The 18,500-nt window shown below is 40.4% G+C and overlaps 1 protein-coding gene across 1 annotated transcript in view; it reads right to left on the bottom strand.

Annotated features, from left to right (window-relative positions):
• LOC139748724 (microphthalmia-associated transcription factor-like) overlaps positions 1-11,511 on the bottom strand; it is a 232,105-nt gene extending 220,594 nt beyond the window's left edge. The window contains exon 1 of the mRNA XM_071662092.1: positions 11,254-11,511. Within this exon, the coding sequence (XP_071518193.1) occupies positions 11,254-11,393 (140 nt within the window). The 5' untranslated portion in view covers positions 11,394-11,511. The remainder of the gene's footprint in view (positions 1-11,253) is intronic.
• Positions 11,512-18,500: the final 6,989 nt, after the last annotated feature.

Raw genomic sequence — 18,500 nt, 5'->3', positions numbered from 1 at the left:
GTGTAAACACAGATCAGTGCACACCCGCAGACCAACACAGGAATCGCCTTCATCTGTTACATGAAACTGAAACCCAGCGATGTGGGGCGTGTTTACTGTGTACCTGTGTGTGTATGTGTGTGTGTGTGTGTGTACGTACGTATGCATGTGTCAGGGTTTGTGTATATGTACGTACGTGTGTGTGTGTGTGTGTGTGTGTGTGTGTGCACGTATGTATGCATGTGTCAGGGTTTGTGTATATGTACGTACGTGTGTGTGTATGTGTGTGTGTGTGTGTGTGTACGTACGTATGCATGTGTCAGGGTTTGTGTATATGTACGTACGTGTGTGTGTGTGTGTGTGTGTGTGTGTGTGTGTGTGTGTGTGTGTGTACGTACGTATGCATGTGTCAGGGTTTGTGTATATGTACGTACGTGTGTGTGTGTGTGTGTACGTACGTATGCATGTGTCAGGGTTTGTGTATATGTACGTACGTACGTGTGTGTGTGTATGTGTGTGTGTGTGTGTGTACGTACGTATGCATGTGTCAGGGTTTGTGTATATGTACGTACGTGTGTGTGTGTGTGTGTGTGTGTGTGTGTGTGTGTGTGTGTGTGTGTGTGTGTGTGTACGTACGTATGCATGTGTCAGGGTTTGTGTATATGTACGTACGTACGTGTGTGTGTGTGTGTGTGTGTGTGTGTGTGTGTGTGTGTGTACGTACGTATGCATGTGTCAGGGTTTGTGTATATGTACGTACGTGTGTGTGTGTGTGTGTGTGTGTACGTATGTATGTGTGTGTGTGTGTGTGTGTGTACGTTTGTATGTGTGTGTGTGTGTGTGTGTGTACGTACGTGTGTGTGTGTGTGTGTGTGTACGTATGTATGTGTGTGTGTGTGTGTGTGTGTGTGTATGCATGTGTCAGGGTTTGTGTATATGTACGTACGTGTGTATGTGTGTGTGTGTGTGTGTGTGGTTTTTAAGGAGTGTCCGGGACTCGAGGGGGAGGGGGGGGGGGAATCTGGGGGGGTAATCCCCGGCCAAGCAACCAACCCCCCCCGCCCCCTCGCGCTGCTCGAGTCATCGCCGATGCCCAACTGGGGGATGGGGGGGCCGGGTGGGGGAGGTTGGGAGGAAATGCCACATTCCACTCCATCCTTACACACACACACACACACACACACACACACACACCAATCCACCAAGCTGTTCCACCTTCCATCCTCCACATCGTCCATTCCATTCCACAGTCCACCTTCTGACGTCTTCATTCCACCGCCCTCTACCTCCCTTTGAAGTACCCATAACCTGGTTACCTCCTGATGCATCACCGGTACCAGGTCGACCACCTACATCTACCCACCTACCACCTATGGAGAACACTGCCACCTACATCTACCCACCTACCACCTATGGAGAACACTCTGCCACCTACATCTACCCACCTTCCATCTATGGAGAATACTGCCACCTACATCTACCCACCTACCATCTATGGAGAACACTGCCACCTACATCTACCCACCTACCACCTATGGAGAACACTCTGCCACCTACATCTACCCACCTACCATCTATGGAGAACACTCTGCCACCTACATCTACCCACCTACCATCTATGGAGAACACTGCCACCTACATCTACCCACCTACCATCTATGGAGAACACTCTGCCACCTACATCTACCCACCTACCATCTATGGAGAACACTCTGCCACCTACATCTACCCACCTACCATCTATAGAGAACACTCTACCACCTACCACCTATACAGAACACTCTACCACATACATCTACCTACCTAACACCTATACAGAACACTACCACCTACTTCTACCTACCTAACACCTAAACAGAACACTGTCACCTACATCTACCCACCTATACAGAACACTCTACCACATACATCTACCCACCTACCACCTTTACAGAACACTGCCCCCACACATCTACACACCTATACAGAATACTCTACCACATACATCTACCCACCTACCACCTTTACAGAACACTGCCCCCACACATCTACCCACCTATACAGAATACTCTATCACCTACATCTACCCACCTACCACGTACACGGAACCTTCTCCGAAGCCACTCACTCAATCAGAGAAGCTTTCCAAGTGCGACAGACCACTGACTGACTATACGCGGATGTCAACATACCTCAATATACGCTTAAACGCAACCATACGCACTTACATCCACTCTTACGCATACCCAAAGACCATATACGCGGATGTCAACATACCTCAATATACGCTTAAACGCAACCATACGCACTTACATCCACTCTTACGCATACCCAAAGACCATATACGCGGATGTCAACATACCTCAATATACGCTTAAACGCATCCATACGCACTTACATCCACTCCTACGCATACCCAAAGACCATATACGCGGATGTCAACATACCTCAATATACGCTTAAACGCATCCATACGCACTTACATCCACTCCTACGCATACCCAAAGACCATATACGCGGATGTCAACATACCTCAATATACGCTTAAACGCAACCATACGCACTTACATCCACTCTTACGCATACCCAAAGACCATATACGCGAATGTCAACATACCTCAATATACGCTTAAACGCAACCATACGCACTTACATCCACTCTTACGCATACCCAGAGACAATATACGCGGATGTCAACATACCTCAATATACGCCTAGTAAACGCAACCATACGCACTTACATCCACTCTTACGCATACCCAAAGACCATATACGCGGATGTCAACATACCTCAATATACGCCCAGTAAACGCAACCATACGCACATACATGAACTCCTACGCATACCCACAGACAATATACGCGAATGTCAACATACCTCAATATACGCCCAGTAAACGCAACCATACGCACATACATGAACTCCTACGCATACCCACAGACAATATACCTTCACAGATTAATAATCACGGAAGAGAATCAAAACTTTCGCAGATAATCATACAAGTTTCAAAGAAAAAAAAAAGTGCTTCCCGTTTTCTATTTTTTTGGGGGGGGGCGCGCGGGTATGTCGTCATACCCGGACCAATCAGAGAGCCGGATATTCGCCTTAATGGTCCAAGCGCATGATTCAAGGTCAGGCGTTAAGGTCAAAACCCAGCTTCCTCCTCTGTACCTGAGAGCCGTGGGTCGGGCTCCAGCGGGGGGGGAAAGAAAACGGAGGGTAGGTCTGCTCAACGTAGCGCTAGACCCGGCTAATGACGTGGCACGTGTCCCACCATCGCACGTGATCAAACTGACATTATGAAAGGCAGCCTAGAAGACCCCAGTCATCTGTCATTGTTTATCTCCTCTCCCTATGTAGTAAGGACCCGTGTCCACAACGCGTTTTCTATTTGGTTTCAGCCTACAGCGCGTTTTCTATTTGGTTTCAGTCTACAATGCGTTTTCTATTTGGTTTCAGTCTACAAGCGTTTACTATATGATTTTTCTACAACGCGTTTTCTATCTGTTTCAGCCTACAACGCGTTTTCTATTTGATTTTAGCCTTTAAATTGTACTCAACCCAATAAATCGCTATTTATGTCTTTATTATTATCATTATAACTACTTCTAATATAACTATATCTATTGTATTACTACTACTACTACTATTACTACTACTACTATTACTACTACTACTACTACTACTACTACTGCTACTATTACTACTACTACTATTACTACTATTACTACTACTACTATTACTACTACTACTACTACTACTATTACTACTACTACTATTACTACTACTACTACTACTACTACTACTATTACTACTACTACTATTACTACTACTACTACTACTACTACTACTATTACTACTACTACTACTACTACTACTACTACTTACTACTACTACTACTACTACTACTATTACTACTACTACTACTACTACTACTACTTACTACTACTACTATTACTACTACTACTATTACTACTACTACTACTACTACTACTACTACTATACTACTACTACTATTACTACTACTTACTATACTACTACTACGACTACTACTACTACTATTACTACTACTACTATACTACTACTACTACTAACTACTACTACTACTTTACTACTACTACTATTACTACTACTACTATTACTACGACTACTATTACTACTACTTACTACTACTACTACTACTATTACTACTACTACTATTACTACAACTACTACTACTACTACACTATTACTACTACTACTATACTACTACTACTATTACTACTACTACTATTACTACTACTACTATTACTACTACTACTATTACTACTACTACTACTACTCTACTACTATTACTACTACTACTACTACTACTACTACTACTATTACTACTACTACTATTACTACTACTACTACTACTACTACTACTATTACTACTACTACTACTACTACTACTACTACTATTACTACTACTACTACTACTACTACTACTATTACTACTACTACTATTACTACTACTACTATTACTACTACTACTATTACTACTACTACTACTACTACTACTACTACTATTACTACTACTACTACTACTACTACTACTATTACTACTACTACTACTACTACTACTATTACTACTACTACTATTACTACTACTACTATTACTACTACTACTACTACTACTACTACTACTATTACTACTACTACTATTACTACTACTACTATTACTACTACTACTACTACTACTACTACTATTACTACTACTACTATTACTACTACTACTACTACTACTACTACTACTATTACTACTACTACTATTACTACTACTACTATTACTACTACTACTATTACTACTACTACTATTACTACTACTACTATTACTACTACTACTATTACTACTACTACTACTACTACTACTACTATTACTACTACTACTATTACTACTACTACTATTACTACTACTACTACTACTACTACTACTGCTACTACTACTACAATTACTACTACTACTACTACTACTACTACTGCTACTACTACTACAATTACTACTACTTGCTCCAATCTGTCATGAACACGACGGTACGACCCACTGGTACTGATGACCTTTGACCTTATGAAATACATGGACGTTCTCCAAGTGGGGTCGTAACACACTTGAAGGGTCGTACCGTCGTGCTCAAGGGTCAATATATATATATATATATATATATATATATATATATATATATATATATATATATATATATATATAAATATATATATATATATATATATATATATATATGTATATATATATATATATATATATATATATATTCTCCACTGCAACGCGATCGTAAGATCTTTCAAACACACTGCTGGTGAACTCTGACCCTTTCGGAGGTCAGGTCAAAGTGGGGACAGGCCCTTGACGGTGCTCAAGACCTGTCGTCGTCCCGCTGTACGACCCCACATGACCTAATGGCTGGTTCAGGATAGAGACATACGCCATTAGCTACGCAGGCAAGGGGGGGATGTGTTGACCTTAGTGGGGGGGGGGGGGCAAAGGTCAAGTCGCTACGCATCAACACTTCCTCTGCCCTAACTCACAACACAGCACTACACTTAACTTTGAACATACACATGTGGGTCTTTACTATACACATTCCTGAATATATAAATTCAATATATATATATATATATATATATATATATATATATATATATATATATATATATATATATATATTCCTATGAGTCCACTTAGGGGGAAAATGATACACGAAAAGTTGCCAAGTGCACTTTCGTGTTATAATCACATCATCAAGGGAGACACAAGAGAGAAATATAACAGTCAGTTGATATACAACGAAGAGACGAAGCTACGACGCCATCGGGTAAACAAGTGATTGTCTAAAACACACACACATATATATATATATATATATATATATATATATATATATATATATATATATATATAATAGCCAATGACCTATCGAACTCAAGGGAGTTAAACAGCCTTCGACCTAACAAGCCCTAACCACCACCCACGCCAAGCCGCCTAGAATTGCCTGATGGATCATGTCACACACACACACACATACACACATCTTAACAGGATGTTACACTAAGACTGGCTCCAAAAGTGGCTGAAGTTTGTTTAACGTTACCCACGCTGTCCATTACCCCCCCCCCCCCACACACACCCCCGGAAAGAGAGAGAGAGAGAGAGAGAGAGAGAGAGAGAGAGAGAGAGAGAGAGAGAGAGAAAGAGAGAGAGTTCCCAGAACCAAGGATAGAGATTTCGCCTTACCCACTCAGCAGCAACACTGTGCGTATATATATATATATATATGTTTGAAGGAATAGTGGTTCCAACAATGTTGTATGGTTGCGAGGCGTGGGCTATGGATAGAGTTGTGCGCAGGAGGATGGATGTGCTGGAAATGAGATGTTTGAGGACAATGTGTGGTGTGAGGTGGTTTGATCGAGTAAGTAACGTAAGGGTAAGAGAGATGTGTGGAAATAAAAAGAGCGTGGTTGAGAGAGCAGAAGAGGGTGTTTTGAAATGGTTTGGGCACATGGAGAGAATGAGTGAGGAAAGATTGACCAAGAGGATATATGTGTCGGAGGTGGAGGGAACGAGGAGAAGAGGGAGACCAAATTGGAGGTGGAAAGATGGAGTGAAAAAGATTTTGTGTGATCGGGGCCTGAACATGCAGGAGGGTGAAAGGAGGGCAAGGAATAGAGTGAATTGGAGTGATGTGGTATACAGGGGTTGACGTGCTGTCAGTGGAGTGAATCAAGGCATGTGAAGCGTCTGGGGTAAACCATGGAAAGCTGTGTAGGTATGTATATTTGCGTGTGTGGACGTGTGTATGTACATGTGTATGGGGGGGGGGGGTTGGGCCATTTCTTTCCTCTGTTTCCTTACGCTACCTCGCAAACGCGGGAGACAGCGACAAGGTATAAAAAAAAAAAAAAAAAAAAAAAAAAAAAAAAAAATATATATATATATATATATATATATATATATATATTCATACTATTACCCCACTTCCCGGGTTAGCGAGGTAGCGTTAAGAACAGAGGTCTGGGCCTTTGAGGAAAATATCCTCACTTGGCCCCCTTCTCTGTTCCTTCTTTTGGAAAATTAAAAAAAACGAGAGGGGAGGATTTCCAGCCCCCCTCAGCTCCCTCCCCTTTTTAGTCGCCTTCTACGACACGCAGGGAATACGTGGCAAGCATTCTTCCTCCCCCCCATCCCCAATGATAAACGATAAAGTTAAATAAATTACGTGATAACACAAGGATGGGAATGGGGGGGTCGGCCGACAGCGTAAAGAAGATGGGGGGAGGGGATGTTGCTGACAACACAAAGAAAAGGGGAGGGGAGGAAGGGGGGTGGGGGGCAGTCACTCTAACATCTGAGGGCGGGGGGGGGTGAAGTCATTCTACAGTTCTGGGAACAGCCACCAGAGCGGGAGATAAACAGATGCAAGACGCCATCTACCTTCTCAATACGGTACTAACTTGGGATTCAAACACACACACACACACACACACACACGTATCAAACAGCTTCTAACAGCCCAAATTCCTCAAGACACTTCAAATATTCAATTGAATAATAATAATATCAAAGCAAACTTCTGGCCACTTTAATACGGTCGAACCTCTCTCTCTCTCTCTCTCTCTCTCTCTCTCTCTCTCTCTCTCTCTCTCTCTGTGTGTGTGTGTGTGTGTGTGTGTGTGTGTACTTTATGGCGAATGACCCGAGTTCGACCCAATTCAAAGCAGACTAATTATAACTTCCTCTTGTTTCACAGCCATCTAACTACCCCCCCACCCCCACAACAACACTGCTAGGCATTGCCAATATGTATACCTGTACAATTAACCCATAACCACAACACCTTAAGCTTATCTAAAAGAAAGATATACGATTATATATATATATATATATATATATATATATATATATATATATATATATATATATATATATATATATAATCTGTAGAGCACAATTTTTTTTTTCAACACCATAACCCATATAGATATCTTTATTACGACTATAAACTACTCAGCAAGCATTTACCTCAAGCACTGAGATGGTTGCATTAGAATACTTCAAAAGCCTGGCCATTTAAAGCCATTAATTACACTTAATTACCCTCATCACAATCACTGATAATGAAGCGTTATTAAAACCGTCAACTATACATTGCCTCACAACACTGAGTCTACATAATAATCAAGACACGCCATTCACTTCAAACGCTCGTTTCGTGTGTCATTACAACCACAACAACAACCAATTACAATTACCTGACATTTTACATGACTTATGAATGATAATAGCTAATTTGGAGGGGGGGAAGGGGTCAGACAAAACACTTAAAACACTAGTTCAAAGGAACAAGAAGCTAGGCTATAATTTCTCTTGCCTTACACTTCAACCTAACCTAGCTAGGCTACAGGTTTTTAATCATACCTAACCTAGCTAGGCTACAGGTTATTAATCATACCTAACCTAGCTAGGATACAGGTTTTTAATCAAACCTAACCTAGCTAGGATACAGGTTTTTATCAAACCTCACCTAGCTAGGATACAGGTTATCACCCCTGTCCTTGCTAGGCTACAGGTTTTTATCAAACCTAACCTAGCTAGGCTACAGGTTTTTAATCATACCTAACCTAGCTAGGCTACAGGTTTTTAATCATACCTAACCTAGCTAGGATACAGGTTTTTAATCAAACCTAACCTAGCTAGGATACAGGTTTTTATCAAACCTCACCTAGCTAGGATACAGGTTATCACCCCTGTCCTTGCTAGGCTACAGGTTTTTATCAAACCTAACATAGCTAGGATACAGGTTATCACCCCTGTCCTAGCTAGGCTACAGGTTTTTATCAAACCTAACCTAGCTAGATTATTTTTTTTTATGAAACCTAACCTAGCTAGGCTACACATTTATATCAAACCTAACCTAGCTAGGTTACAGGTATTTATCAAACCTAACCTAGCTAGGCTACACATTTATATCAAACCTAACCTAGCTAGGTTACAGGTATTTATCAAACCTAACCTAGCTAGGCTATACATATTTTTATCAAACCTAACCTAGCTAGGCTACAGGTTTTTATCAAACCTAACCTAGCTAGGATACAGGTTATCAAACCTAACCTAGCGAGGATACAGGTTATCAAACCTACCCTAGTTGCTACAGGTTTTTATCAAACCTAACCTAGCTAGGCTACAGGTTTTTATCAAACCTAACCTAGCTAGGCTACAGGTTTTTATCAAACCTAACCTAGCTAGGCTACAGGTTTTTATCAAACCTAACCTAGCTAGGCTAGAAGATTTTACCCCCTTTACATTTCAAACCTAACAAGACATATTCTTAAAACCATCTATAGAAACACTGAGACGAAGAGGAGCAGATATCGAGCGAAATGGATAAATGCAGTTATCATAACAAATCAATAAATAATAAATACGTATAAAAAGGTAGGTTGTACGAAGGCATCAACGAAGGCAAGGCTAGAAATAATGTGTACCGGCTCTGTGAGTCACAGCGTCGCCATGAGTAGGCAAAACACAGCCACCTGTCAATGGCTGGCTATGCTGAAGTGTGTGTGTGTCTGTCTGTATGTGTGTCTGTGTGTATGTGTGTGTGTGTGTGTGTGTGTCTGTGTCTGTATGTGTGTGTGTGTCTGTGTGTATGTGTGTGTGTCTGTGTGTATGTGTGTGTGTCTGTGTGTGTGTGTGTGTAGGCTCTTGAGGGGGGATAGGGGGGAGGGGTGGAAATGTGTATATCATGTACATAGAATAAAACTGCTTCATGCCACGACTCGAATGCATTCACAACCTCCCTATTATAACAACAACAACAACAATAACAACATCTGTGTGTGCGGAAGGAAGGAAAGTATGTCTATCGTCCCAGACGATAGATAGCATGGCAAGATAGATAGCATGGCAAGATAGATAGCATAGCAAGGACTAATCTATTTGTTCTGTCAATGTAAACATCCTTCATGAATGAAGATATTAAATTATTTACGATATTGACAAAATATTAGGTTATAAACCTTTTTTTACCGTAAAAACTACTTTATATATATATATATATATATATATATATATATATATATATATATATATATATATATATATATATATATATATATTAAATACAATGAAATTACATCAAACTAACTTTTGTTAGTCTAAACAAAAGCTTTGTAATCAACAAAATCAACAACTTCAAAGCCACGAATAATAATTTCATTTATTTAATAATTACATTTTTTAACCTTTAAGTAAAATAATTCACAACCTTACCTCATCACAGAGGGGAAAAAAATATTAATTACCCCCAAAAGAAATTACTACAATTTACTACAATCTCTCAATAGAAAGTTAAGTCATAAAAATGTAATCATTTCCAGCTTGAATTACATTTTGCTTTGCCGAAGTAACTTCAGACAATGTTATTCGCAATTACATTTCCTCCCTACGTGACAAGCCTCAACGAGGAGACGTTATCTTCCCTACAATTACCTTGTTAAGGTCGTTAAATCGTTAGGAGATACGGTCTATCTATCGCCCTCAGAGATTAACCTATTTAACAATCGAATTCGCGAGACTGGCGTCCATAATTACAACCTATCCTTAACAACCTGATAGTCTAGAGACAACAACATATTATCACAACTACCAAACATGCCACTGGCCCACAACCCTCAATTGTTATGTGATCCCTCCCCCTCCCCCTCATATATATCTCAACGAGGGGGGTTGTATGGGGGGGGGTTGTGGTCACGTGCAGGGAGGGGGCCGGCCGAGGTTGTGAGTGAGGTTGTGAGTCAGGCTGTCAACAACATAAAGGAAGAGGAGGTGGAGAGAGGCGGGAGGGCGCGCGCGGGCGCGGGCACGAGGTTGTCAGGTTGTGAATAAGGTTGTGCGAGGTTGTGAGTAAGGTTGTGAGTGAGGTTGTGAGCGAGGTGAGTGAGGTTGTGAGAGGTTATGAATGAGGTTGTGAGAGGTTATGAATGAGGTTGTGAGTGAGGTTGTGAACGAGGTTGTGAGTGAGGTAGTGAATGAGGTTGTGGACAACATAAAGGAGGAGGAGGAGGAGGAGAGGGGGGCGCGCGAGGGGGGGGGGAAGAGGTTGTAAGGCCGCGAGTGAGGTTGTGAGTGAGGTTGTGAACAACATAAAGGCTAGGGAGGAGAGAGAGAGAGAGAGAGAGGCAAGAGAGGCGGGAGGGCGCGCGCGGTTGTGGTTGTAAGATAAGATTAACATGGCGTAACTCCACACACTAACCTGGAGGAGACGTGAGGTTTGGACTTGAGCGTGTAAAAGCCATTGTCGTCACAACCTTCCTTCAAGATGGTCTCGAAGTCGTTCAGGTACAGTTCAACTATATCGAACCCCAGGTCAATGCCGGACTCTGGCGCCGACATGGTGTGTCCTGGGTGGGTTGTGGCCCCCAAAATAAAAACAACACACGAGGGTCCAAAGGCCTGGTAACGAGGCACAACGACCACACTCGCCGTGGGTTCGTTTGACAACTGAACAGCCCAATGATGACTCAACTTCCCGCCAGCGAGAGCAGGCAGGGCGCATTCGACACCTCCCACCACCGCGCACTTTTCACTCCTAAATCAATACTTTACGTACGTCTCCCTCACTAAATTTTGACACTATAGACACTATATACATTCATACATATTTACAATACCAGTTTATATAATATAAGAATCATTTATACTATTATTACTAAGGCATCGTCGAATTCCGCGGGATTTGCATGACGTCACGAAACACGGCCATGGTAACAGGTTATTTGTTTCTTGGATTTTTGGCCGATGAGACGCGTGTCAGCCCCACCGACGGCGACAGACGCGTTCCATTCGTGACACCTGTGCTCATCAGCGCACCGGCACCTGACGGAGACGACCCAGGGGAGGCAAATATAAGGATGCTTCCCCCGATATTTTCTGCAGTCATTTTCTCTCGACGCCATGGAAGATGCTCGTTTTCTATGGCCTCTGCAAGTGTCAATGAATAATGACCGAGTACCGTAGAAAGAGGCAATTAAACATGTAAATTACACGATTACTCGTCTCCTCTTCGCTTTATCTATCGTGTAATCACACGAGGCGATTCCTCGACCATGTAATCAATGTAATATGTATATAATCTTCCCTTATGGCGACTGAGAAGAGTACAAAGAAGGAAGGTTTTCCCCGAGACTCAATATTAAGGTAGACTAAACTAATCTGTTCAACCAGTCAACGACCTTCACGAATATATGTTGTCTCCGGCGTCAACATCAGGGTCATGGTGGGTTTAGGGGGGGTGGGTCAGGGCGACAAAGGAGGCGGGAAAAACCCCGGTTATCTTTAAGTTTTCTTAGAGAGAGAGAGAGAGAGAGAGAGAGAGAGAGAGAGAGAGAGACAGAGGCGACATTATCTCTTGCAATAAAAAAAAATACAACGCCATTCTTTCGTAACCGAGCCACAGAGGGAATAAATTCAAACGACAGAGGGGAAAAAAAAACCCTAATCGAATTTAACTCGGGGTGAAGAAAATGAGATAATTGTGATCATAAACATTTAACTCCAGCTAAATAAATCTTAGGCCTGTGTGTGTGTGTGTGTGTGTGTGTGTGTGTGTGTGTGTGTGTGTGTATACATATGTAAAGACAGGGTAAATATATGTACATGTAAATATAAGATTGTGTAACTCACTCCCCGTAACACACACACACACACACACACACACACACGTACATGAAAAGTAAGAAACTAACATTTAAAACAATATGTAATCAAAACTATCAACCCTACGTTAAGTTATTAATCTGAATAGCGATTAAGAGACATTTTAATTGATGTATCAGTGGAAAATATCAAAAATACATGAGCCATAAGCGAAGAAAATTGGGTAAAATAAAATGTGCAATGTAGGAAAAAAATGGCTGATGATATATATCGAGATGCGTTTTCTACAGTGTTGCCAAATATAATCATTTCATCCATTTACTGGTTTCTATAAAGTTCGTTAAAGAGAGAAAGAACGTTAATTACGTGGACAACCGTCATTGCCTTTCCCGTTAAAGTGATCAATGGAAGGAGTTAGATAATCTAAACATCAGATTAACACAAAAGAAGTTAACAAATCAAATTTATAAGCAACCTGTCAAGATGGCCGATCCGATCGCTTTCATATAATTACCCTCCCTTGTACGTCAATTTCCGCCTTTATACAGATTCACTTCGTTATCTCACGATTAACAAGAGACCCGTTATATAATTCTGATTATATCTTCACGTTACTTGAGTGAGATACGACTCCAGTGAGGGAGAAAGCGATGAAATTAAGACAAGGTTCCTTGAGTACGCTCGAGAGAACGCTAGGGTACGAACATTTTCATCCCGCGTAGTACTACAATTTGGGCGACAGTGGCATGTCTGTCATGCGTTCCCCGGGACACCATAGTTTAAGAGATCATAAAATCATAAATATATATATATACTGAAGACCCAATAGGCCGCCTCTCCCATTTCATGAGTGGGTCAAATCAATTCATGTTTTATTTATACACAATCGCGTCTGTCTGTCTGTCTGTCTGTATGTCGCATTTAACTATGATCTTTTTTATGTATTTATCTAAATAAAGTTACGTATTTGGGTTATATATTTTGGACGGATACAAGTAACAGTACTTTTATAAGTACAAAATCGTGACCTTGTAGCGATATACTTGTTTAATATAGAAAAAATAAGGTATATTCCTAGTCTAATCCCATATATATGAAGCACTTGTGAAGAATTGTAGATAATATAAAAACTCCATCTCTTACCTACAACTTTTTAAAGTGAGGTTGTGTGATCACAATGAACCAGTGTTCGCTACGCCAGAACAATATATATATATATATATATATATATATATATATATATATATATATAGAGAGAGAGAGAGAGAGAGAGAGAGAGAGAGAGAGAGAGAGAGAGAGAGAGAGAGAGTTACGTCAATTTTGATATACCCCTAATGGCGCTGGTACGACCGCCCCCCACCTCTCTCTCTCTCTCTCTCTCTCTCTCTCTCTCTCTCTCTCTCTCTCTCTCTCTCTCATTGCCCAGTCCAGTCTTCCTGAATTATGGCGCCGTTGGGTGGGTGGTTAACACGACGCTTGATGACCAAATTACTCATGATGCAGAGAGAGAGAGAGAGAGAGAGAGAGAGAGAGAGAGAGAGAGAGAGAGAGAGAGAGAGTACTCCTGGGAAGATATGGTACGGCTCTGTACCCCCAAAAGCAATTTAAACGTCAGTAAACTGGGCATTAAACTCTTATGTATGGAGGTTACGACCTCCAAATACGATTTTACGACCTTTGGCCATGATGGTTTGACCTCAGGTCATCATAGTTAAGGGTTGTACCATCGTCTGCAATGGGCTAATTGCTAGCTATGATTAGTAGACTGAGACAGTTTAAAGACCGTAGTTTAAACTACCATGGCGTTTTCTAAACGATTTTGCGTCCTTCAAGACACCATAACAAGCCAATTACAGTTCACCGTGGCCTTAACAAGGGTATTGGGGTTGGAGTTGTTTAAGCCGTAGGGTAACGAGTCTTAACTATGGATGGTTCCGTGCCTTTAACCACCTTGAATTACCAACAGAAACATGATATTCTACAACTACTACTACTACTACTACTACTACTACTACTACTATTACTATTACCACTACTATTACCACTACTAGCAGGCATTGCCAAGCACAAGATGGTGCTAGTACACAAGGATGTCATATACATATATCTACATTGACAAGAGCCTAATTTATATAGGTTATTATGAACTACTGCCACACACGTATCTCTCTCTCTCTCTCTCTCTCTCTCTCTCATATATATATATATATATATATATATATATATATATATATATATATATATATATATATAGTCCGGAATGCTGGTTTCGTCATATCGGTTCTTATCTTGGCTTATCAGTGAAGACAGCAGACAACCAGCCCAATACAGAAGGATGGTCTTCAAACCGTTTTCTTTTATTCTTCCAAATCTCATCTCCCATTTTCTTCACCCACTGTTTTCTCACTACCGTCCCCCCAGCGTTGTAAGGCATTAACTGCCCCTAAAGTCGTTAATTCGTGAGGCTCGTCAACTCTTCATTAACTACCGGCATTAAACGAACCCTTTTGGAGCATGACAGTGCCATCCTTTGACCTAAAAGGCGTGACCTTTGACCTGACACATGAACCACTGAACACCAGTTTAAACGCGCGTTGGCAAAACTATTTAGAAAACTGTTCATAGAAAAAAACTTCATGATAACTTAGCTCTTCCTATGGCCAACGAGAACACAGCTGCCTCGTTTTCTAACACGCAATCTCTGGGTAGAAAACGGGTAGAGCGTAGCCTGCTATGGGTAGAGGCCTATTGTTTACATTATGGGGGAAAAATAAATACCAATAAGCAATAGAAGACATAAACATTGTCTCTAGACATTTGACAAGCAAAGGAAAATAATATATAAGACATGTCGTGGTCATAACTACCCTAGTGTACTTCACAAACAAGCTAATGACCCCCCCCCCCCTGATTATGGGGGTGGGGGGGCAATTCCACTGGGGAGGGGTGTGGGGGGATGATGGGAAATTGGCCCCCCCTCTTCCTAATGCTTTGTTATCAAACAAACAAACAAAATCACGAAATTTCCAACTGAAGATAAAACTTGGGTTTGCGGTTGCCTGCTTGTTATGTATGAGTGTGGTGGGCCATGGTGATTAGCCTGCTCAACAGCATATCCTCATTAATTGTGTTGTACCTCAATCTTTTAACAGAAATGGGGTTCAGTGGACAACCCCCACACCCTCCTCAAAAAAAAAAAAAAAAAACGCAATATACGCAACACAAAAACAAAAAAATGGCAAGGTGGTAACCCCTACCTCCTCTTCATCACAGAAAACGGAGAACAATTGAAGGCAGACGACCCTCTCCTTGTGAGCGGTGAACCCACGGACCCCAGTGTGGGGGTGTCACTTCCTAAGCAATGACGTAATTACCTCGAATCCCACACTCCCTCAAATGACCACTAACACACACATTATATCGAACAACCATTTCCTCATTTCCTAGTCTTCCATTTTCTTCCGTAAACATATTTGTCCAGTAAACTGACCACCATATTTGCATGCAGACACCCACAACCCTAAGTATCCAATATTTCTCCCATTCCCATCCCTATCATCCAATATTTTTCCCATTCCCATCTCTATCATCCAATATTTTTCCCATTCCCATCTCTATCATCCAATATTTTTCCCATTCCCATCTCTATCATCCAATATTTTTCCCATTCCCATCTCTATCATCCAATATCTCTCCCATTCCCATCTCTATCATCCAATATTTCTCCCATTCCCATCATCCAATATTTCTCCCATTTCCATCTCTATCATCCAATATTTCTCCCATTCCCATCTCTATCATCCAATATTTCTCCCATTCCCATCTCTATCATCCAATATTTCTCCCATTCCCATCTCTTATCATCCAATATTTCTCCCATTCCCATCTCTTATCCAATATTTCTCCCATTCCCATCTCTATCATCCAATATTTCTCCCATTCCCATCTCTTATCATCCAATATTTCTCCCATTCCCATCTCTATCATCCAATATTTCTCCCATTCCCATCATCCAATATTTCTCCCATTTCCATCTCTATCATCCAATATTTCTCCCATTCCCATCTCTATCATCCAATATTTCTCCCATTCCCATCTCTATCATCCAATATTTCTCCCATTCCCATCTCTTATCATCCAATATTTCTCCCATTCCCATCTCTTATCCAATATTTCTCCCATTCCCATCTCTATCATCCAATATTTCTCCCATTCCCATCTCTTATCATCCAATATTTCTCCCATTCCCATCTCTATCATCCAATATTTCTCCCATTCCCATCTCTATCATCCAATATTTCTCCCATTCCCATCTCTTATCATCCAATATTTCTCCCATTCCCATCTCTTATCCAATATTTCTCCCATTCCCATCTCTATCATCCAATATTTCTCCCATTCCCATCTCTATCATCCAATATTTCTCCCATTCCCATCTCTATCATCCAATATTTCTCCCATTCCCATCTCTTATCATCCAATATTTCTCCCATTCCCATCTCTATCATCCAATATTTCTCCCATTCCCATCTCTATCATCCAATATTTCTCACAGTATGAATTATGTACATGTGTATATATGTATATGTCTGTGTGTGTGCATACATGTGTACATCGAGATGTATAGGTATGTATATATGTGCGTGTGTGTGGACGTGTATGTATATACATGTGTATGTGGGTGGGTTGGGCCATTTCTTTCGTCTGTTTCCTTGCGCTACCTCGCAAACGCGGGAGACAGCGACAAAGCAAAATAAAATAAAAATAATAAAAAAAGAATATATATATATATATATATATATATATATATATATATATATATATATTATCAGTGTTATATAACCTTTATATCACCACCACAACATAATCATTTATCAAAACCACAGTAAACTATGTTGTCAAGGCTAAACAAGCCCAACAAGGCATTTAAGTCGTATGACGTGTGATTACGGGCAATCTAACTTAACGACCAATTAACACTCCATCAAACTGTGATTCTAAAAATATTCACATAAGCATCGCTGTGTTTACTATCATCTCTGTACACAAAACAGTTTCTTTACTCGACATATGGAATAAACAAATAATTAGCATCATCTAAGTTTTATTTTCCTATTCAAGTGTATCTTTAATAAACAAACGGGATCCTAGTGGTCATAATAACAATAATTATAATAATAAATAATAATAAATGTATCAATTTATTCATTTATTGGTCTTTGAAGGAAGACAAGACAATAATTTATGCACCCTGAACACATGACACATTTCTGAAAGATAAATTTATATATATATATATATATATATATATATATATATATATATATATATATATATATATATATATATAATTTCGCCTGTAAACATTATTCGCTGTGGGTGCTGGCGAGTAAATTAATTAAATCAGTTACTGAAATTAGGATATATTAGTCCACGAATTTATCCTGGGTTATAAACATTTACATACACATTTCTGTAATAGATTCTAAACTTCGAATTGCAATATGGCCACCATGTCTATCTGTATCTTCCTCCATTTTTCATTTACTGTCATTCATCCTGGCGCCATGGATGGTCGCATATCGCTCTATTATTCAGCCTTTACCCATGTCGATAGACGTCTAGCCCTTCATGATGAGCAAACCATCTTAAAAAAAGGAAAATAAATATTTTTGTTCGCCTTTTTCAAAGTTTTAAAAAACCCCCGTGGTCGATTTAGCACACCTACTGCATCCTCGTCAAGAAAACAGATAAAAAAATGATAAAGAGATTCTGATAACAGATATCTGAGGTCCTGTTTATCTCCCCTGAGATAACAGAGGAATTTATTATCACGGCAATGTA

The sequence above is a fragment of the Panulirus ornatus genome, chromosome 5, assembly GCF_036320965.1.
Source record: "Panulirus ornatus isolate Po-2019 chromosome 5, ASM3632096v1, whole genome shotgun sequence".
Taxonomy (NCBI): Eukaryota; Metazoa; Arthropoda; class Malacostraca; order Decapoda; family Palinuridae; genus Panulirus; species Panulirus ornatus.
The sequence above is the reverse complement of the archived record's forward strand: the minus strand, read 5'-3'. Positions and strand labels throughout refer to the sequence as shown.